This window comes from Gossypium hirsutum, chromosome A01 (assembly GCF_007990345.1).
Source record: "Gossypium hirsutum isolate 1008001.06 chromosome A01, Gossypium_hirsutum_v2.1, whole genome shotgun sequence".
Taxonomy (NCBI): Eukaryota; Viridiplantae; Streptophyta; class Magnoliopsida; order Malvales; family Malvaceae; genus Gossypium; species Gossypium hirsutum.
Genome location: NC_053424.1, coordinates 116,309,196 through 116,332,258, shown reverse-complemented (window position 1 = coordinate 116,332,258; position 23,063 = coordinate 116,309,196). Strand labels below are relative to the sequence as shown.

The window sequence follows — 23,063 nt, the reverse complement described above, 5'->3', positions numbered from 1 at the left end:
TGTTTTTAGAGATAGAGTATTCTGGTGAAAAAGTAACTCTATTCTAAATTTTTACACTGGCTTGAGGAGTCGACTCTATTGTAGATTCTGAATTAATTTGATGCTCCACCTACTTTTGATTTTTTTTATTGGAAGAGTCTTTAAGAGATAAGTTAGGTAGCATAGCAGTTTCATCAAAAGGAACATCTCTTTTAATCACAATTTTTTTATTTTCAAGACACCATAACTTATACCCTTTTACACCATCTTTATAACCAAGAAAAACACATTTAATAGATCTCGGTTCCAATTTTCCATTATCAACATGAGCATACGTAGGACACCCAAAGATCTTTAATGTAACGCCCCTAACCCGAATTCGTCACCGGAATAGAGTTATGGACATTACCGGAGTTACCGATTCATTTATCAGATATTTCATTAATTCGATATCTTTTCTTTTCCACGTTCAAGTCTCGTATTCAAGTCATCCGGATCTTTATAAAGAAATTTGATCGTCGTTTTCATTTATTTCATGTTATAATACATTCAACTAATACTCTAAACAAAATTATCATTTCACCCCTAAACTTTTAATTAATGACGATTTCATCCTTAGGTTAAAATAAAATAAAATTATTGCAATTTAATCCTTATTTCCAGCCGTTATTCCCACACAAATTGATAACAACCTATGAATTCTATAAAATATCAGAATTTTCCATAATTTCAACACTTTTCAATTTAATCCTTAAAACATGTTTTTCTCTGATCTTGAGCTAAATTAATAATTTCATTCAATTTTGTAATTTAAATAATAAAATAATCCATTTCATGAAAATTGGTCATTTCTAACTTCTTTTTTTACAAAATTGCCCATAAAATTTTACTTTTATTCAATTTAGTCCATGAGCCTAAAACATACAAATTAGCCATGCTAGCTGAATATTCATACATATTTTCCTCCTCCTCCTCTCCATTCCACATTCTTAATTTATATAACATGCAACAAGTAACATTATCAATAATTTCACTATTTACTTATGTATATTCAAAACTGTCCATTTGCATCATAGTCACTAAATTATTTATATCTTAAGCTGCAGAACTCGAAATTAAGATCCGCTAATTTTCCCTGAAACTATACTTACTTATATTATTACCATAAAATTTTCATAATTTTTGGTTTAGCCAATAAGTACAGTTTATTCTTTAAAGTTGCCCCTGTTCTGCTGTCTGACAGTTCCGACCCTTCTTCACTAAGAATTAATTATCTCATCGTACGAGATTCGGATGATGTTCTCGCTTATTTCTATTGAAAATAGACTCTTTAAGGATTTTAAACATATAAATTTAATCCCTTAATTATTTTTCTCCAATTTTTGATGATTTTCCAAAGTCAGAACAGGGGAACCTGAAATCATTCTGACATTGTCTCACAAAACTTATTATATCTCATGATTTACAATTCCATTGCTTACACAGTTTCTTCTATAAGAAACTAAACTTAATAAGCTTTAATTTCATATTTTATTCATCCTCTAATTAGATTTATAGAATTTTTGGAGATTTTTAAGAGTTAGACTATTGCTGCTGTCCAAAACTGTTTTAGTGCAAAATGTTGATTTTCATTTTGCCCCAAATTTCACAGTTCATACAATTCAGTCCTTACTTAATTAACCCCTCAATTAAACTAATTTTCTCAATTAATACTTTTCCTAAACATTATAAGTTATTTCATAACTATTGAAATTCAGAATTTTCACATAAAACTCTAACTTCAAACTCTTTTACAATTTAGGTCCCAAACATTCACTTTCTATTCAATTCTTTCAATAAAATCAGCATATAAACAATTTAAAGCTCTAATTCTATGTCAAATCATCATATACTTCCAGCACATATTCATAGAAACTTTCAATTTCTTTCATAGAATCAAGAACTAATGAATTCAACAAATGGACCTAGTTGTAAAAGTCACAAAAACACAAAAATTTCAAGAAATAATCAAGAATTGAACTTTCTTGTAGTAAAAATATGAAAAAACAGCTTAAGGGATCTCTTCCATGGTGTTTTTGCTGATGAGAATGTAGAAAAATAAAGAGAAATCTAGATAATTCCACTTTAGTCCTAGCTTTATTAAGTAAATTTTGCAATTTTGCAATTTTTCCCTTAATTCCCCTTATTTTCTTGGTCATTTCATGCTCTTTCCGTCCAGCCCAAATAGACCTTGGGTCTATTTGCCTTTTAAACCCTCTTTCTTTTATCATTTAAGCTATTTAATCATTTCCTACAATTTTGCATTTGATACAATTTAGTCCTTTTTGTTCAATTAGCTATCAGTACTTTAAAATTTCTTGACGAAACTTTAATACTAACTTATTAACACTCCATAAATATTTATAAAAATATCTATGGCTCGATTTAAAATTCCCGAGGTCTCGATACCTCGTTTTCAATTTTAATTATTTTAATATATATATTTTTTAGTACATTTCATTATCTCAAAATTTTTCCTAACTTCACATTTAACTTATACTCACTAAATTAATAATATTTCCTACTAATTTTTCGGATTTAGTGATCTCGAATCACTGTTCCGACACCACTGAAAATTAGGCTGTTACATTTAAATTAGAATAGTTAGCAGGATTACCAGACCATACCTCTTGGGGAGTCTTTTTCTCAATAGCAATGGATGAAGATCGGTTGATCAAAAAACATGCAGTAGAGGCTGCTTCGGCCCAAAATAACTTTGGTAAGTTGGCATTTGACAACATACATCGAACCTTCTCCATAAACGTTCTGTTTATTCGTTTTGCAACGCCGTTTTGCTGTAGAGTATGACGAACTATCAAGTGTCTCACAATCCCTTCTAACTTGCATAATTTATTAAACTCATCAGATTAGAACTCTAAGCCATTGTCTGTGTGGAGATATTTTATTTATTTTCTCGTCTATTTTTCAGTCATAGTTTTCCAAGACTTAATTGCTGAAAACACATCTTTTTCTACTTCAGGAAGAACGCCCAAGCTTTTCTGGAAAAATCATCAATAAAAGTTAGCATATAATTAGCTCCACCTCTCGAAGGCACTCTGGATGGCCCTCACAGATCAGAATGAATATACTCTAACTTTCCCTTCGCGTTATGGATTCCTCTAGTGAATCAAACTCTCTTTTGCTTCTCAAAAACACTGTACTCAGATAACTTCAGTTTGCAAATTCCTTCCCCATCAAGAAGTCCTCTTTTGCTCAATTCTATCATGTCATTCTCACTCATATGCCCTAGGTGTATATGCTAAATTTTAGTAATATCATCATCTGACCAGGAAGAGGAAGCGATAGTTACATCACTAGTAATAGTAGAACCCTACAAAACATATAATTGACAGTCTTACTATGCCCTTTCATCACAACGAGGGAACCTTCAGAAATCTTCAAAACCCCACTTTCAGTTGTGTATTTGTACCTTTTTGAATCAAGAGTACTCAATGAAATTAAATTTCTCTTCAGTTCTGGAACATGTCGTACTCACTAAGTGTTCTAACAACTCCATCAAACATCTTAACTTTAATTGTTCCAACACCTGTGATTTTTACATGAAGCATTATTTCCCATCAAAACAACACTTTCAGACACTGTTTCTTAAGTTGTAAACCAATCCCGGTTGGGACTCATGTGGAAGGTGCAGCTCGAATCAAGGATCCACTCATCGTTTGCTTTAGAATTGTTGACAAAAGTGACTAAAAGTTCACCATCACTGTAGTCTTCTACAACATCAGCTTTACCGAAATTTTATGGTTGTTTTCCCTTTTGATTCGCAACCTCTCTTTTGATATTGTTCTATAGCTTATAGCACTTAGATTTAATGTGTCATTTCTTCTTGCAGAAGTTACAAGTTTTACTTATGTTTGAAGACTTCAATCTACACTTAGATTTACGCGAGGATTCTGTTCATGTGTCCTTCCAAGATCATCATCAGCATTCCGATCTTGTCTTTCATGAACAATGAGACTCTCTCATTGATAGTCGGTTTTAACCATAAGATGCTTCATCTTATCATACGAGGTCAAAAAATCTTAAACCTCATCAACTGTGAGACTCACGGCTATATAAAATCGTATCTTTAAAGGTTGAATCAGACGGGGGCAACGAATAAAGTAGAATCAACCCTAGATCTTCCTTATCATACTGAACCTCCATGGCCTCCAAGTTTGAGAGAATTTATTTAAACCTGTTAAGTGTTTGTACACAGATGCACCTTCTTCCAAACGATGAGTATAAAGACACTGCTTCATATGCAACTTGTTGGATTGAGTTTTCGACATACATATTTGTTCCAGCCTCTTCCATAATGTAGCGGCGGTCATCTCCTTCATCACATCCTGTAAAATTTCATTAGACAAATGCATATGTAACTGTGTTAACGCCTTTCAATCTTTACACTTCTTCTCTTCCCCCGTCAATGTTGAAGGTATCTTATCTACCCCTAGTAGGGCTTTCTATAAGTCTATCTGTGCAAGAACTATCTGGATCTTTATTTGTCACAGCGTGAATCTAGTATTGCAATCCAACAACAAAATTTCATACTTCAAAGACATCATTATTGTGATTGAGATGAACACCCTGAAAGCTCTGATACTAATTTGTAAAAATAAAATATTGGTAATGACAATATATCGCAAAGAAAAGAGAAAGGATAAATAAAGAACACACAGATTTTTATGTGGAAATAGACCATAGAACCACTTATTTCCAGCTCTTTTCTGACCCTCATGAAGCTACTTATTCCTTTCTATCCAAATAGACCATAGAGCACATGCAAACAATCGACACTGGGTATTGGTGTTATGTTCAAAGAACTAGGTAATCCACTCCAGCATCTCCATATTTGACACCATTTCGTGCTAGGCCCAGCCTAAATGATGCCATATATCTTTTCTTCACAGGGCATGGATACTGGTTTCAATTTCACTTGCACATCTCGTACAGTGGCTAGAATTAGTAATTCTTATATAGAGTAAATTACATAGGGTAGGAAGATAATTTTTTGAGATTCGCCAGATTGTAATTTGCAGCTTAGAAGGAATTTTTAAACCCTACAACTATTTGTAAAAGTTCCCATTTTCTGCCTAGATTTATAAATGGGTAGCCTCTCTATCCTATTGTAATATAACTTTGTATACGGTTTGGACTATAAATTCTCTAGAAGCCTCCTCTCTCCACACCTGGTAGTCATCATGTGGGAATTTGGACAATGGGATATTCAAGATCCGTTTCACATCAGTGTCACTGAAGGTATTACTTGTTAAATCCACTTTTCATTCCCTTTTAGCATTATTAATCAGATCCGATACCAAAAGAGTTTCCTGACACCGTTCACTATGTTGGATTAAGTAGTTTACAGCTCTTGGAACCCACGCTGAATCACAAACTAGAATTTTGGTCCCATTCCCTACTCTTAAACCCAACCCTTCCTAGAGCACTCCCTTGGTAGCCCAGATACTCTTCCAGGTATAGGAAGGTATATTCCCTAACCTTGCACTCTCAAAATTTGAATCCGAATAATACTTCACTTTCAAAGTACACGCAGTTAATGAATTAGGATAATTAATCAATCACCAATCCTGTTTAGCAATGTAACACCCCTTACCCGTATCCGTCACCGGAACAGGGTACGAGGTATTAACAAATTATAGTATATACTATTAAATAGAACCCAAACAAAAATATGGCGTGCAATTTGATCATGAATCATTATAACATATGCCATTAACAATACAAACCAATTTCAAAGGCTTCGTACAAAATGATTAGTTTGATACTATAATTAGTATTTTAAACCTAGAAAATTATGACACGTAACAAAATAACTAAGTCTACTATACATGCCATATTTCAAAATGTTGAGTTCAAATACCAAGAGTATTGATAGTACGGGCGGATCTTCAACGATCTCTAACTCCTATGCTAGCTGGATGACACTATAAGACAAAAGAGAGAAAATAAAGTAAGCTTATAGCTTAGTAAGTAAGTATATAAATAACAAATAAGGAATCTAATATGTTTACAACATAACTCAATTATATCATATTTTTAATTTTACTATTTACTCCGATTTGATCAAGTTGTCCCTCCTGCGTCATGATCACTAAATAAATCATAACTCGAGTTACAAAACTTGAAATTCAAATCCGTAAAATTTCCCTGAATCTAGACTCATAAAAATTCTTACTAATTTTTTTCTAGAATTTTTGGTTGAGCCAATTAGTACAGTTTATTAGTTTAAGTTTCCCCTGTTACACAGCTCAACTGATCTGACCTCTGTTCACTATGAATTGAATTTATCTCAGTACACAATTCAAATAACTATGAAACCTATTTCATTTAAAACTAGACTCAATAAGGAATTTAGGAATATAAATTATATTTCTTATTGTGATTTTTACAATTTTTAATGATTTTTCAAAGTTGGAACAGGGGATCACATAGTCATCCTGAGCAAGTCACACATAATTGTAAATATCTCAAAATATAGTTCCTTTGCTTGCTCTGTTTCTTTTATATGAAAATAGACTCATTAAGCTTTAATTTCACATCCCATTCAACCTCTAATTAAATTCCTTCTATTTTTGGTGATTTTTCAAAATCACATCACTGCTACTGTCCAAAACAGTTTTAGTGCTAATTTCACTCTTTCACACATTCTTTGTACTAACCTCATTTTAACTTATATATATCACAAATCATTTTCACCAAATTTCACACATCGCGAGTATAGGCCCATGATTACAATTTCACCACAAAACCATCCCATTGAACCATTCGGATTAATCCTCGATACTTGATGGTTTCAGCACACAGCCCCACCATCATATTTCATTTAATTCGGCTCTCTTGTACACATGGTGAACACTTAGTACCACTCATGCGACCTAGCCAATTTTTCTCGTAGCTCTCTTGTCAACATGGTGTTTTTCACTTGGAATCACGCATGCGACCTAGCTACATTTATCTCTCCCGTAGCTCTCTTGTCTACATGGGATACATCCCATATCACGCATGTGACCTAGCTACTACATAGTATCTCGTAGCTTTCTTGTACACATGATGTGCACTCAGCACCATACATGTGACCTAGCTACGCTCCATCTATTTTATTCGATCTTTCCGAATGTTCAACCGGGATCTCTCTCTATTACTTATTTCCATTCTTTCAATAGTCGATTTATACTTCAACATCAGCTAGTATATATATAATAGGCTGAAATATAAAAATGTAAATGAAATTAATGTATTATTTACATACGAACTTACCTCGGTGCAAAATATGAGAATTTTACAATTTAGTCCAAAACTTTATCCTTCCCCCGTTCGAGGTCGATTCTACGCCTTTCTTGATCTATAACAACATATTTAGCTCATTTAACACTCGAACTATTTATTTTAATCCAAAAATCATATTATACAAAAATTACATTTTTACCCCCTAACTTTTACAAAATTACAATTTTTCCCCAAGGCTCGAAAATTTAATTTCAGCCCTTATTCTTATATTTAATGACCTACTGATCATTTTTCTCTTCTATGGCAACATCAAATTCTCACTCTAACACATAGTTATGAACAATAGGTATTTTTATCGATTATGCCGTTTTGCTCGTTTTCGCTAAAAATCGCTTAGAAAAGATCGTTCTCCTAACTTCAAACATTCATATTCTACCATCAAACAACAAAATACATGCCTATCATTCATGGGTAAATTTTTAAACATAAACCCTAACTCGAAATAATGGTAGAAATAGGTAAACCGAGCTACGAGGATTTCAAAAATGTGAAGAACATTAAAAACGGGGCTTGAAATCACTTACTATGAAGCTTGAAAGTTGAAGAAACCCTAGCTATGGAGGAGAGAAAATTTCGGCAGCAACTAGCGAAGATGATGACCAATTTTGTGTTATTTTTCCCATTTTATTTCATTTAATATACAAATGACCAAAATGCCCTTACTACTAAACTTTCCAAAAATTCCCTCCATATCCAACTTTTGTCCATAACTTAGGAATTGGTTAAATTTCTATTTAAGACCTCCTAGTTAATATCCCAAAGCAATTTCATACTAAAAACTTCTAAAAAACGAGTTTTGCAATTTATTCTGTTTAGTCCCTAATCTCAACTTAAGCGCTCAATGCATAGAATTTCATCACGAAATTTTCACGAAATCATGAAATCATATCATAAACCCCAAAATAATTATAAAACAATTATTTCTACCTCGGATTTGTGGTCACGAAACCACTATTTTGATTAGGCCCTAATTCGGGTTGTCACAAGCAAGTAACGAAAGATTAAATTTATCCAAACTGTGAAAACCGAAGCCACCATTCTCCTTTAGCTCACAAAGCTGTCTCTAAGCACATCAATGAATCTCCCTCTTCCTATGGCTCTTCTGCCACCAAAAGGAAGCACAGACAATAAAAAACAAGCCATAGTATGTGTTGGAATACCCTAGAGAATCGATTTTATGAAAATTTCTTTACCTCATTGCGATAGAAATTTAGTGCTCCAATTGGCAATTTTTTTGTTTAATGCGATCTTTTAAACCTTGAAATGCCAATTTTTCCCTCTCCCAACCAGATTAGGGAAACCCAGAGATTTTTCTAGATTAAAAGTGCTTCTAACATTCAATAATTGTGTAATTAAGCTCTTGATCTGTTAGTTGTATTTGTGCTATAAAAGATCGTAGACTTCTCATAATTAACACACTGATCTGAAACCTCTTCATACTCCTGCATATTCTTCTTTAATGTTTGTGCCCCTTAAATTGAAGCCTCTCCAAATAATATACTATCATCCGCAAAAAGTAAATGTGAAATCTGTGGGCTTCTTCAGCTAACTCTATCTCCCTTCACTATCCCTTCCCTTTCAGCTAAGCACATTAAAGTAGATAACCCCTCATTGCACACCAAAAAAAGATAGGGGCTCAAAGGATCCCCTTGCCTTAGCCCCTTGTTGGCTTCAATTTCTCACCTTCACACCCATTCACCACAATCAAATATGAGACTGAACTGATGCAATGCATAAAAAAATCTACCCACGAACTAGCAAAACCATCTGTTAGAGTTGTGACCCAAATTCTTATTAAAATAAAATACAAGTGGAAAGATAGGTACAATACAGGCTGCACAAGAAGAATCCATATAAAAGTTTACTTCCTCTATTTGATATTGATTTGAATAAGGTGTTTCAACCTTACTGCATTACTTTTGTTAAATGTTGATTAGAATAAGATTTTCTAAACTTATAAATAGACTTAGTCTATACTCGTTGTAATCATTCAAATTCAACATAGTAAATTTTATTCTCCTTTGCCTGTAGTTTTTCCCCGAAAAGGTTTTCGCGTATATGTGTTCTATTTTTCTTTCTTTTCTTAGTGATACATTGCTATTATCAACATTCTATTTTAACATCATCTTTAATAAAATTTTTCGTAAAAAAGGTCATTCGACATAATCAGATGCTTTACTCATGTCCCATTTTAATGCCAAAAAACCTCTCCTCCCTACCCTTTATTGCTTGAATGTATATAGAACTTCATATGCAATTAATACATTATCAATTATCAATCCGAGACCAATCTTTACCAGACATTAAGAGCTTGCCATAATGCACAATGATCCAAATAAATGTTGGTCCTAGTTTTCTATTTTCATTTGTTATATAAAAAAAGACTAAAGTTGTTTGTCATTTTCAAAAAGTACAAAATAGAGTTATTTGTTAGCTTCTTGATTGGTCCTTGTGTGGCAAAAGGTAAACTATTAAAAAAATATTTTTATACAAAAATATTTTTTTACTTAATATTCATACATTTTTATAAAAAAATTAAATAAAAATTTTGTAATGGGAAGGATCAATCCATATGGATTTGAAATAACATTTATAATTTTTTTAGGATTTTTTATGTCTATTTTATGGTTCATATTTAAAATTTGTGGTTTCCTCTTCTAATAATATTGTATTCAAGGTCCAAGCTTGCATTCTTCCTTAGGAGTGCAATGTGTTTTATCATTGCATCCAACACTTGTAGGTAAAATACCATCTATATTAATATATAATTAACCGTTGAAATTTTTTTACATAAAACGAATAGTTAGAATTATCTAATTTATGCAAAACTTGACATGCATTATCTACATTAATTGAGAATGAAATATGAGGGTTGAATTGTTAAAATATAATTGTATAAAAAGTTACAAAATTGTGCAAAATCGCTTAAGTTTTCACACAAATATAAGGGTTCGTTTGTTTACATGTAAAAGGTTTTACGGAAAATATTTTCTGCATTTTCCTGTGTTTGTTTCACAGAAAATAGTTTGGTCAATGGAAAATGACTTACAAGTCAAGGTAAAATAAGCATTTTTCTTGTAAAATGACTTACCCTTTTGAAAAGCGTAAGTCATTTTCAGGAAAAGAGCTCATCTATAGATAATTTTATTTTTTTTATAAAATTGACTTAAATCAAACTTAATATTATTATATTGATAATAAATTTTATTTTTATTTTTAAAAATATTTAAAATATTATAATTTTTAATATTATTAAACATACATATTTAATTATTTATATTTAGTCTTATAATAAATTATTAATAAAATAAATATAATTTATTATTTAATAAATTATTTAATCTTTTGATTTTATTTTAATAATAAATTTTAAAAATAATAATTTTAAATAATATTATTAGCATATTATTGAAAATATTCAATGTTAATATTTTAATAATAAATATTTATTACAATTATAAATATATTAATAATAAATGTTTTGTAGTATAAAAGTTAAAATATGTCATAAGTCTATGTACACTTCACAGATTTGTAATTTAGTCTTTGTACTTTTATTTTCAAGAATTTAGTCCATTTACTTTTCAAATTTGAAAATCAAGTCCAATTGTTGACATCGTTAATTTTTTTGTCAATTTTTTTGATGTCACGTTTTTAAATAAAAAATACTCACTTAGTAGTCATTTAATTAAAAAAATGACGTTGTAATGAATCTGAATTTAACATAATATTTTTAATGTATGCAAAAAATGTAAAATATAAAATTATAGATAAAAGTAAATTCAATTAAACGATGAAAAAATAAGAAAATCTCAAATGTATGTTTATTTAATTGAAAACAACTTTTATGAAATATTTTTAAGAAATCTAATAAACAACAGAAAATATTTTACACAAATTAATCCAAACATTAGAAAATATTAGTTTTTCCAGAAAAGTAAATCATTTTCTAAAAATCATTTTTCGAAAGTCATTTTCAATGAAACAAATGGAGCTTAAATGTATTTCTCTCAAATTTACCTATAATAATATATAAAAACACGAGTTTGGAAAAACTTTTGACCTGACGAAAATATCCTCTTGATTTTCCATCGTATTACTAAATTCACATTTAATAAAATTGAAGTAACATAAAAGTTGTGATAATTATATATTTAGAAGTAATTATAATTTAGGTAAACTATCAAATGGTCACCAACTATGCTCGCGTTCCTATTTTGGTCACCCAACTTTAAAAATTTTCAATTTAGGCACTAATATTTGAATTTGCTCCTATTTTGGTCATCCACCATTAAATTGATCACAGAAAGTCTTTTTCTAATTGGTACGATAACTCATCTAAGCTTCAATACTTACATATTCTATTAATTTGATCCTAATTCCAAATAATTCAATAAATTTAAGCCTTCACATTTACAAATTCTATCAATTTGATCCTCAAACTTCCTAAACAAAGCTTTCAACTTCTAAAACAGCGGCATTCCACATATGTAAAACGCCTTAAAAAAACTTCTCTCGACTAACGAGTCGAAACAAGAACGAATTGATAAAATTTGTAAATTTGAAGGTTAAATTTATGGAATTATGTAGAACTAGAATTAAATTGATAGAATATGTAAGTATTGAGGACTAAATGTGTTATTATACTAATTAGAAAAAGGCTTATCATTATCAATTTAACTGCAAGTGACCAAAACATGAACAAATTAAAACGTTAGTGCCTAAACTGAAGATTTTTAAAGTGGGGTGACCAAAACAGGAATGAGGGCATAGATAAGTGACCATTTGTATACAACTGAGGCATCCTAATAGACCAGTAGACTTGAACCTTGTTCCTACATGACCGGCATTCATTCGTGAAGGTACTCCTAATGGGTTGAAGACCATATCAACAGGTCTTCCATATTGCAAATAAGGCATATCCTGTCTAGGTAAAACTTTTGAAATGATCCCTTTATTTTTATGCCTTCTGGCTACTTTATCGCCTACTTTGATTCGCTTTTTTTGTGGAATATATACACAAACCATTTCTAGATTATAACTAGAACCTATTTTTTTTGGACCATCTCACACCAAAGTTGGTTCAGAATTGTCTTCATTCCAAGGCATAACTTGTATCCATGCGCTTCATATTCACCTGGAGTTCGCTCCTACAAATATAGCCATCCTTACCTCCTCACGTCAATCCCACGAGCCTCTTATCCATTCTTATTTAATCGTAGCGGGAGACAAGGCAAAATAGAAAAACTCTCATTGGGTTTAGGGATAATTAGACACCTGGTGCAATAGTAAGCTCCAGTTTGACCTAGGGAGGCAATGATTTAGTGGCAGTATGGGGCAAAGTTACTTTGTTCCCTATATTAGGAGCCGTAGATTTTTTGGCCCATTACATTCATGCATTTACGATTCATGTGATGGTATTGATATTCCTAAAAGGTGTTCTATTTGCTCGCAGCTCACGTTTGATATCGGACAAAGTAAATATCAGTTTTTCATTTCCCTTGTGACTGGCCTGGAAGAGGGGGGACATGTCAAGTATCTGCAATTCTAGATGTACAATTCAATTTCAGTGGTGAGAATTACATATTTAAAAATAATTATAATTTAATTTAAAATTATTAGTTAAAAATATTATGCTAATTTTAAAATAAAGTTAATACTTGAATAGAAATCTAAGCCTAAAATATAGGAAAAAAAATTAAGTATAATTATAATTACAGTTTTTAGTTAAAACATTTCACTATAAAAGTTGTGCTAATTATATTCATATTAATTAGAGTTATATTTGAATAGAATTCTAAGCATCTTAATTATCACTTAATTGATATTAAAGTTAATCATGTTAATTAATTATTATTTTTAAAAATGTTACTTTTTATTAATTACATAAATTAAAACTATATTATACGTTGAATATGTTAAAAATGTTTTAATTATGATTTTAAAATTTTTTATTATAATATTTGAATTGATAAGTTAATATACTTTAATCATATTCAATAATTCAAATAAGAAGTATTATTTTACATTAATTACTGCAATTAAAAATATAATATTTAAAATATTAATTAAATATTAAACGCATAAAATCATAACTATAATGCATGTGACATTAGAAACTAGTAGTATTAAGAAAATAACTTATATTAAGATCATCCTAAAAACTAAGATTTAGGCACCAACAAAATAAAACCATGTAATCAACTTTTATAAATATAAAAATATTATTATACATCCATCTATATAGAATCTTCTCTTTTAACTCAATTTAACTTTAATCAATTAAATTGTCAATTGAGTCTTAATTCAATTAGCATTGGCATTATTGCAAATTCAAGAGGACGTAAGTTTGAGTGTGTTAAAGCGCATTATCCTCTTATTTATGAGTTGGGAAGAGACTACGAGTAGCTACTAATTCTTTGGTAGCTAAGAGGTAAAATAATGTGTTTTTCATTTTACCAAATCTTGTTTTTATTAAGATAACATATGTATTTATTATTGAATTATATTAAAGAAATATACAGTCTATTTCTTTTCTTTTCTTTTTTTACAATTTAATTCATTAATATATATAATATTCAGAATTTGTTTAATATTTGATTAAGTATGTTATTTTTATAATATTTGATATTATAATTAATTAGTATATGGGTGAAGCTAGATTTTTTTAGGTTGAAACTGAGTTATAATATCTTGTGAGAATTAAAATATAATTTTATTATTATATTAATTTATAATTTTATATTTTTTAATAAAATGTTTATGTCACATAAATAAAGTTAATAAACGTTAAATTTTTTATCTATTTTTAGGATGATTTGATAAAATAACACAAATTCAAAGACCAAAAGAGGTAAAAAAATAAATGAATGACTAAAATAAATTTTTTGTAAAGTTGGAGGCATAAAAAACTATTATGCCTATTATTTTTATAGAGTTTAAAATTTAAGTATTTTGATGTGGCAAAAAAATATATTTTTTGCATAATTTTCTTTCTGTGGTGTTTCTATATGATAATAAAAAATTGCCCTCAATTATTGAGAATATGTAAAAATTTGTGGTTGGATGCATACCTAAAAAATTTTAAAACTGTGCAGACGTGAATATCTATAGGTTTTTAAGTTCGTTTTAAGCCCTCCTGCCTTCGAAAAATGTGGCTTCCAGCATGCAATTTTTATACATAAATTGACAAAAACATGCAGATCTAATGCGTTAAAGTGATGAAAAGAGATTGGACTTACTGAAAAATCATATAATCTGAAGTTTTTTTTTTTTTACTTCAAATTAACAAAATCTATAATTATTAGATAGAAATAGTAGCTAATGATATCTTAAAGGGCTCAGACCTAACCTTAAAGCATTTAGGTTTGAGTTCTAATATAAAAATATGGCTGGGGCAGACGACGCTAGAACATTTTATTGGGAGGAGGGGAGGCAAAATTAAGTTATATAATTTGATAAGAGTTAAAATATAATTTTAGAATTTTAATAATTTATATATTTATAATTTTTAAAAGATTAAATAAAATTTTTATTATTTTGAGGAGATAAAAGTGTAATTCTAACATAAAATTTTATAATTTTTAAAATATGAAAAGTTGAATTTCTTATTTTAGGGAGTTGGGAGAATATGAGATTAGAGTTAATTGCATTTCTCCTCATGCCGTTTCGACTCCTTTGCTACTGAACATGTTAGGAGTTTCGATCAAGAAAAAGACAGAGATGGAGTGTTGAAAGGGACAATACTCGAAGAAGAAGATACTGCACAGGCTGGGGCTGCCCTATTAATTTCTAGCTAGTGACGAGGCCAAATATGAGTGGTGTCAACTTGCCTGTTATTAACAATGCTCAGGTAAAATGAATATAGAGAAAATATTTGCTAAATCATTATATTGCTGAAAAACTTGTGCTTTACAATAACAGTAAGTGTGAATATATAATATCATAAAAAAATGTCCTTTGTAACAGAATGGAGAATTGAGACAAAGGAGGCTGCATCAGACTTGCAACGTGGCTGTGTTATACAACTAATATTCGCCATGTTTTCTGTCTTTGCGATGAGATTTTTAAAATTATGCATGTGTTTAGTGTTTTTCCGTAAATATTATTTTTAAAATTCACGTTTTCTTTAAAGTTAGATTTAAGTTTCTGGTTTCTAAATAAAATTATGTAATTCCTCCATATTTGATCTTAACGTTTAAGTTGTTACAAATTTAAATTTTATAAATAAAGTTTGGAGTGATGATAAATATTTATAGAATATAGTAAGAAAGTTTAAAAATAAAAATAAGAAACGTGGCAAATTTGTAAATTGTAAAATTTTTAAATTCCATTCAAAATGAAACAAATATTCACCCAATATAATAGATGAAACCATTGTTTTGATGGAGGTTAATTCAAAGATATTGAAATAAAGATAGTTGCATTTGGTAAGTGTAATTAACAATTTTTTTCTCAACTAAGAATAAAGTTATTAAGACCCAATACACCAACATTATCCTCCCATATAAAACTCATTAAGGCAAAAACCTATTAATACACCCTAATTACTAAGAAAATATAAGAAGATATAAAATCTTTCACCAATTTTTTTGGCATTCATCCCCAATAATAGTAACTAATCTCTGTAAGTATTTTTTTTAAAAAAATAAACAGCTAATTATGAAATATAAAAAAAAACTCAAAAGAAAATTACACTTAGAACCCATATTAAAATTTATTAAAATGAAAGTACAAATTGGAAACAAAACTCGAAAGCTTCTTCTGTTAACACTAATACATCGAATAAAAGGAAGATTGTTGAAATCATACAAAGATCGGAGCAGATTAATGCAACGATACTTGGTTTTAATATATATGAACCATTAACCCCTAAAATCCCATTGCAAAGGCAGAATCTATTCAACAATATAGTCTTCTTTTTTGTCACCAGGACAGGTTTTTGGTTCATTGAACTTACGTGGGTAAATACACTGCTGAATAGCATGTAAGATGAAAAATGTGTGGTTGGCATGTTTTGGCACTTTACTTTTTAGTTGCTTCCAAGTCAAATTGATTTGAGCTCGATTGAGTGAGCCTGAGCCACTAAAGGTGATGCCAGGAGTTCACTCAACCTGAAATCGATTGCTTATCCAAATATGAATCACGTGGAGATGCGTGCAGACTGTTGTTTTTGTACAATTGATTTCTTGTTTATATATAATATTTATGAAATATATAATTTTAAGTAGATTTATGGATTGAGTCAATATGACATCCTCCTAAATTTCCCCCAACTTTCAAAAAAAACTTTTTTAAGTGGTGCTATTAACGTGGTAAGCGGCATTTAAAAAATATTTATACTCTCTCTAAATACAGATCACATAAAATGCCAATAAAGGAAAAAAAATTACTTTTTAAGGTGGTGCTGCTAAGGCATCAGTTTAAATTTAGAAAAAATTAAAAAAAAAATTATTTTTTAGATTGAATCAACAACAAGTAAAAAAGAAAAAGAGAACTTTGAGTCTGGGTTTGGAGTTCCAAGACTTCGTTTGGTGATTTGAACGTTGAGGTGACATATTTAATGGCGAAAAATAACATATCTTTAACTAATGACAATTAGATAATATAAAATAAATATCGAAAAAAGAATAGTTTGAAGCTTTGGTCATTATTTTAAAGGATTTAGAACAGACTTATAAGAGATTTGAATCGTAGAAGTAGAGGAGAAGGAAAACTCTTCTTTAATGTTGACGTCAGCATGAAAGTCCACTGTGAATGATATCATTGATAACTATTAAATGCGAAGACTCAAGTTTTGAGTTGAGAATAAAAAAGAAAAGAAATAAAATAAAAATAAAAAGGAAAAATAATAACAAAAAGAAAGAAATAACAAAAGGAGAACGTGGAAAAGAAGGAAAGAAAGAAAGGAAGGAATAACAAAAAAGGAAATTTGTGGGCTTACACTTCTGAACAAATCTGCAACCACACATGAAGTTGAACAAATTATCTTAAGCCAGTTACCTTTTTTCTGTTTTTTGAATCACCGGCACATTTTATAAAAGCCAAAACAGTGGTGTCTTTTCATGTGTCGTGATCCATTCATTCAGACTTCGATTGGATTGTTCTTAAACAATTTTTTTTATATTAAATTAGTCCTGCTTAAATTTAAATTAAAATATTTTTATTAAATTTAATTATTAGAATATATAAATATAAATATGAATATAAAATATTATTTTTAATATTTCTTAAAAGTTAAAAAAATTGAAATTTTATTAAGTATTAGAATCCGAACTCGTGACCAACGTGAAATCTTTTCTGTTGTGTAATCTTCTGTAATAATTAAAGAACCCATATCAATATATGCACAAACAATTAAAATTTTAATCGTCGACTTAACAAATAAACAATGTAAAATTTACAAAAACTTTTTTTCGAAGCCCATTTTCGTAATCAATAAAAATCTAATTACTCAAACAAACATATAATGTTCACTTTTATATCTTAAAAATACAAATTATTATTAAAATAAAAAAATACACTAGTCAAACCAATCTTAATATTACTTTCAACACAAATCTCTCTTAATACAAAATTCTAACAATTCTACTAAAATAAACATGCACTACCAAACCTATCCTTAAAAAAAAAAAACTACAAAATTGACATCCACCACTCTAATTTAAAAAAGAAACATACTATTACAAATATTTAAACTAACACAATTCTAATTATTTTCAAAGTTAATATATTATTACAGAACAAATTTAAACTTTTAACACAATTTTAAACCATTAATAATTATACTATTAGAAAAGAAATACATATTCATTTTTTTGGACCTTTGGCGACGGGAAGGATCCAAATATTTGTAATATAAAAAAATTAAATATGCAAAATAATTAATACTAACATTTTAACACAAATAATATACATTAATACTAAACTACTACTAATATAGCTAATTATACTAAAAAAATAAACATATCTTTTTTTTTAATTTTCAGAAGGAGATAATTAGTACTAGCCTTTTAACAAAATAACATATCCTATTACTAAACTAAAAAAAAAATTAAAAATATCTTTTGATTTTTGGGGACCTTCAGCTGCGGCTTCTGATTTTTTTTAGAGTGATCTCTGTTCGCAAACCAACCCCCTTTTATAATAATAATAATATAATAATATAATATTTTTTATTAAAAGTGAATTTAGATGAGCAGTGTATTTACCTAATATTAGTGTAAAAACAATAAAGGTATGAGATTAAAAATTATAACAATATTGTAGTGTGAGAAAAAAATTAAATTAAACGCACCGCATCTCACCGTCCATCTGAATCTACCCTAAAGCTAATGGGTCTGGATTCAATACTTGATAAAATTTCAACTTTTTTTTTAGCTTTAAAAAATATTTCATGATAAAATATTAAAATACCGCTTGACACATTAACGACACCTATAAAATATATATATTTTTCTCGTTTTACCAATATAAAAATATCGTGTATTTTTTGGTGTAAAATTCTGGTATTATCGATTGCCCAAGCGGTACCCAAATTTTTTTTAAAAAAATTTCACGATTGAAGCCATTATTGGTGGTGGGAAAAGGGGTGTAGCTGATTGGTCAATCATTGATTTTGCCTAGATATATAAAAAAGGTGGTGCCTATCCTATTTAAGTATTTATTTTATTATTTTATATTATTTAAGTAAAAAATTCTATCAATTTATTTATATATTAAATAAATATAACTATTTGTGTATATAATATGTAAACGTAAAATGATTCTATACTGATAATTATGATAATAATTTATAAAAATTTGTTTAAATAAAAATTTTATATATAAAATTACATAAATTCAAATTTTATAAATTCAAAATTGATGTATATTGTTAAATTTTTCTTTAAAAGAATTGCCTCGATTATTGAACATTATCTCGAAATTTGTGCTTGAAAGCTTACGTACTAAATTTTAAACTGTACACACGTGGAAGTTAATGTATAATTGGTCACTTTGCAACTATAAAGAGATGATATCATAACGAAGGAGTTTACACATTGAATTGTTTTGTTGAAAGCTATATATGATGAGTAGTCCTGCTCAGTCTTCGGTAGCCAAGAGGTAAAATCTGTTTTTAATTTCCTTTTTCGATTCTAAATCTTATTTTTATCAATATAATATATAATCTTTTATTGAATCAAATGTTCAAACATGACTTCTTTTTTGAAAAATATACTTTATCTATTTTATTAATATATTGTTTTTGAAAGGAAATATTTCCATCTAATGCGTTAAAGTGATGAAAAGAAATTGGACTTACTGAAAAATCATATGATCTAAAGTTTTTTCTTTTTACTTCAAATGAACAAATCTGCAATTATTAGATATAAATATTAGCTAATGAGATCTTGAATATATTCCCAAAGGGTTAAGATATGAACCTAAAAGTATTTAGCTTTGAGTTGTAACCTATAAAAATTATGGTATTAGAAACAACGAATTTAGAATAAATTCTTGGGAGCACAGTGTTAAGTTGTAGAATTTAATGAGGGTTATAATTTAATTTTATAATTTTAATAGTTGAGTGTTTTTCTATCTCCTTCAAGTAGTGGTATCTATATATTTATATGATATGAGTACTGTTTATTGACATGACATGTTAAGTAGGCTTCATGCATACAGACACATATCATATTTTAGATTCAACACATGTTTATACGGTATTATGCACGTGTAACCTCGTAGGAGAACAAGCTCGACCTATGAGCTTGGTCTATGAGCTCATTAGGATCCAACCCAAATCCCAAATGTTGAGTGTTTTTCTTTATCTCCCTCAGGTAGTGGTATCTGCATATTTATATTATATGACAATTGTTCATGACTTGACATGCTAAGTAGGCTTCATGCATACAGACACGTATCCTTACTTTAGACTCAACATGTGTTTATATAGTCTTATGCACGTGTAACCTTGCAAGAGAGCGAGCTTGAACTGTGACCTTGGTCTTCGAACTCATCTTGTGAGCTCATTAGGATCTGGCCCAAGCCCATTTGAATTTTGGGCCAATGATAGTAATTATCTTAACAATATCTTTATAATTTTTAAAAAAATAAATAAAAATTATTATTTTTAGCGGCTAAAATACAATTTAGATCAAAAATTTGAATTTCTCGTTTTAAGGGAGCTGTGCCCAACCAATCCCATTGCTGCTGCCCTTGGGTTGGGGCCTCTACCCCTTCCGCCTCGTATTACCTTCAAAAATTTCAATTTTCTTCTGATATTTTTAAACTTAAAAAAGTTTTTATTTTAATCCTTTCAAAATATATAATTTTATCGATTTATATCTTGCACCAATACAATTTTGTAGGCTTTGCCCCGTTTATTTCATATAAATTTTGATATGTTGATATCTTTAAGTCGTGTTGATACTATTTTTTTTATATTGTTAGTTACTTAATTCAATTTTAACTTTAAATTTGTTTAATATACATCATTGTTTGTGTATATATTATTAATATGAGATGGATCTACTTATACAGTATAAAATTAAACTATTGTTACACCATTTTTTTATATTTTTATGCTATTAATATTTTAACGATTCAGCCGTTAAATTTATAAAAATAATTTTATTTGTTATGCATGCAAAATTTCTGAATCAGTCCAATATCTCTAACATATTGATCTAAAATATTTTTATAATTAATATATATTGAATTGATTAAATCTTTTCACAAAAAATGAATAGTTAAAAAATTTAAATTTATGTCAAACTTAATATGCATGATTTACATGATTGGAGTATGAAATATGACAACTGAATTGTTAAAATATGCTATAAAAAATTACTGAAAGGTGTAAAGCTACTTAAGTTTTAATCCAAGTAAATCATTCCTTAATAATATATATGTTTTATCAAGAAAAGATTTCGATCTAATTGCATTTTTTATCCATAATTAATATGTATATACGAACCAAATGCTATTCAAACATATTCACAGTGATTGAGACAAAGAATTTATGTTTAAGTTTTCAATTAACACGGGTTCCAATTTAATCTCGGAACATGTATCCCTACTTCTTATAAGAAAGAAAAACACGAAAAAATTTGAGAAATTGTACTGCATGGAGAGACCCAAATGGCCAAAATCCATCGTAATGAACCCCATCTTCGCTTTAATGCAGGTTAGAAGGCAAGGTAGCATTGATAACTGGTGGTGCAAGTGGCATAGGAGAGAGCACAGCTAGGCTGTTTCTCAAGCATGGAGCCAAGGTTCTTATTGCTGATATCCAAGATGAATTAGGTCAATCTCTCTGCAAAGAGCTCGGAACCCCAGATATCATCAGTTATATCCATTGTGATGTGACGTGCGAAACGGATGTCCAAAACGCCGTGGACTTAGCGGTCTCTAGGTATGGTAAGCTTGATATCATGTTCAATAATGCCGGTGTTGCAGGGGAGGATGAGTTGAGAGCCATTGCTTCAGAAGGTGATAACTTTAGGAAGGTCCTTGATGTCAATGTGGTTGGTGGTTTCTTGGGTGCCAAGCATGCTGCTCGAGTGATGGTTCCGGCCCGAAAGGGGTGCATTCTCTTCACCGCTAGCGTCGCTTCATTGCTTTACGTCGGCGTTCCTCATGCCTACATCACATCAAAGCATGCTGTGGTGGGATTGGCTAAGAGCTTGAGCGGAGAGTTAGGGGAGTATGGGATACGAGTCAATTGCATCTCGCCTCACGGCATTGCGACTCCTATGATGTTTAAAACGTTAAAGACATCGGATAAGAGAAAGGTAGAAGAGATGATTTTGAGAAATGGAGTGTTGAAAGAGGCCATACTCGAAGCAGAAGATATTGCGCAGGCTGCCCTGTTTCTAGCTAGCGATGAGGCCAAATATGTGAGTGGTGTCAACTTGCCTGTGGATGGAGCCTATAGTATCAATAATCAAACATGGAAAAAGGGTCTGATGGAAGACTGTATTGCTGAATAGATGCTGCCTTTTGCAATGGGGTTTTAGGGTTTAATGCTTCATTCATATATTTGACAATTCCAAAACACCTTGCCTTAGAATTAAATAAATGAATCGTAACATGTCTTAAATAAATGAGCTTTTGAATTTGGATGAAACTCAAATTTGTTGCAATTTTATGTTTATCGGCTCTAAATGAAACCAAGTTAGAAATTGTTAACTCAAAATTAATATGAAATAAACAAGATCCAAATTAATTATCTTGAATGGTTGAAGAAATCCAAAAATTCCATTCGAATCAATTGAAACTATCCCTACAACACGACACAAACACCATCATACAATAACAAGACATGACTTGGTAAAAATATGATAATTAATGTCGAAATCATTTTTTTGAAAAAGGTTGACTTATTTAAAAAATGAAAATGGAGTCACCACCAATCCTTTTTTATGAGATGTGATCGGATCACTTTATAATTTGATCATTTTAATAAATGGTTTTGATTTACTAAAACAACGGTTTTGGTCTACGAAATTCAAAAAACGGGTTCGGGAGTCGATTACGTACGAGAAAGGATTAGGACCCACGTAACGCCCAAAATTGGTACCTAATTGATTAATTACTGTCTTAATGTCGAAAATTAAAAACTCGAAAAGAATTTAAAATACGATCCCTCTTTTTATTAATGTTAATTTTTTTTAAAAAAGCTTGAATAAATTAAAACGAGCGTTAAAGACCTCTAGTCTCGAGATAACAAAATGTCACATCCTGTGAGTTAG

The 23,063-nt window shown here is 29.6% G+C and overlaps 1 protein-coding gene across 1 annotated transcript; it reads left to right on the top strand.

Moving 5' to 3' along the window:
* The first annotated feature begins 19,290 nt into the window (after positions 1-19,290).
* LOC107925547 (momilactone A synthase) lies at positions 19,291-22,438 on the top strand. Its single transcript, XM_016856269.2, has 2 exons — positions 19,291-19,431; positions 21,497-22,438. Exons 1-2 carry the CDS (start codon positions 19,394-19,396, stop codon positions 22,299-22,301), a joined length of 843 nt encoding a protein of 280 aa, XP_016711758.1. The 5' UTR covers positions 19,291-19,393; the 3' UTR covers positions 22,302-22,438.
* The last annotated feature ends 625 nt before the right edge of the window (positions 22,439-23,063 follow it).

What these genes read in the sequence shown, in the direction of transcription:
- LOC107925547 (XM_016856269.2), top strand. Translation starts at nt 19,394, where the DNA reads ATGATGAGTAGTCCTGCTCAGTCTTCGGTAGCCAAGAG. An exon ending in CAGTCTTCGGTAGCCAAGAG is followed by an intron (nt 19,432 to 21,496) that starts GTAAAATCTGTT and finishes GCTTTAATGCAG; the next exon opens with GTTAGAAGGCAAGGTAGCAT.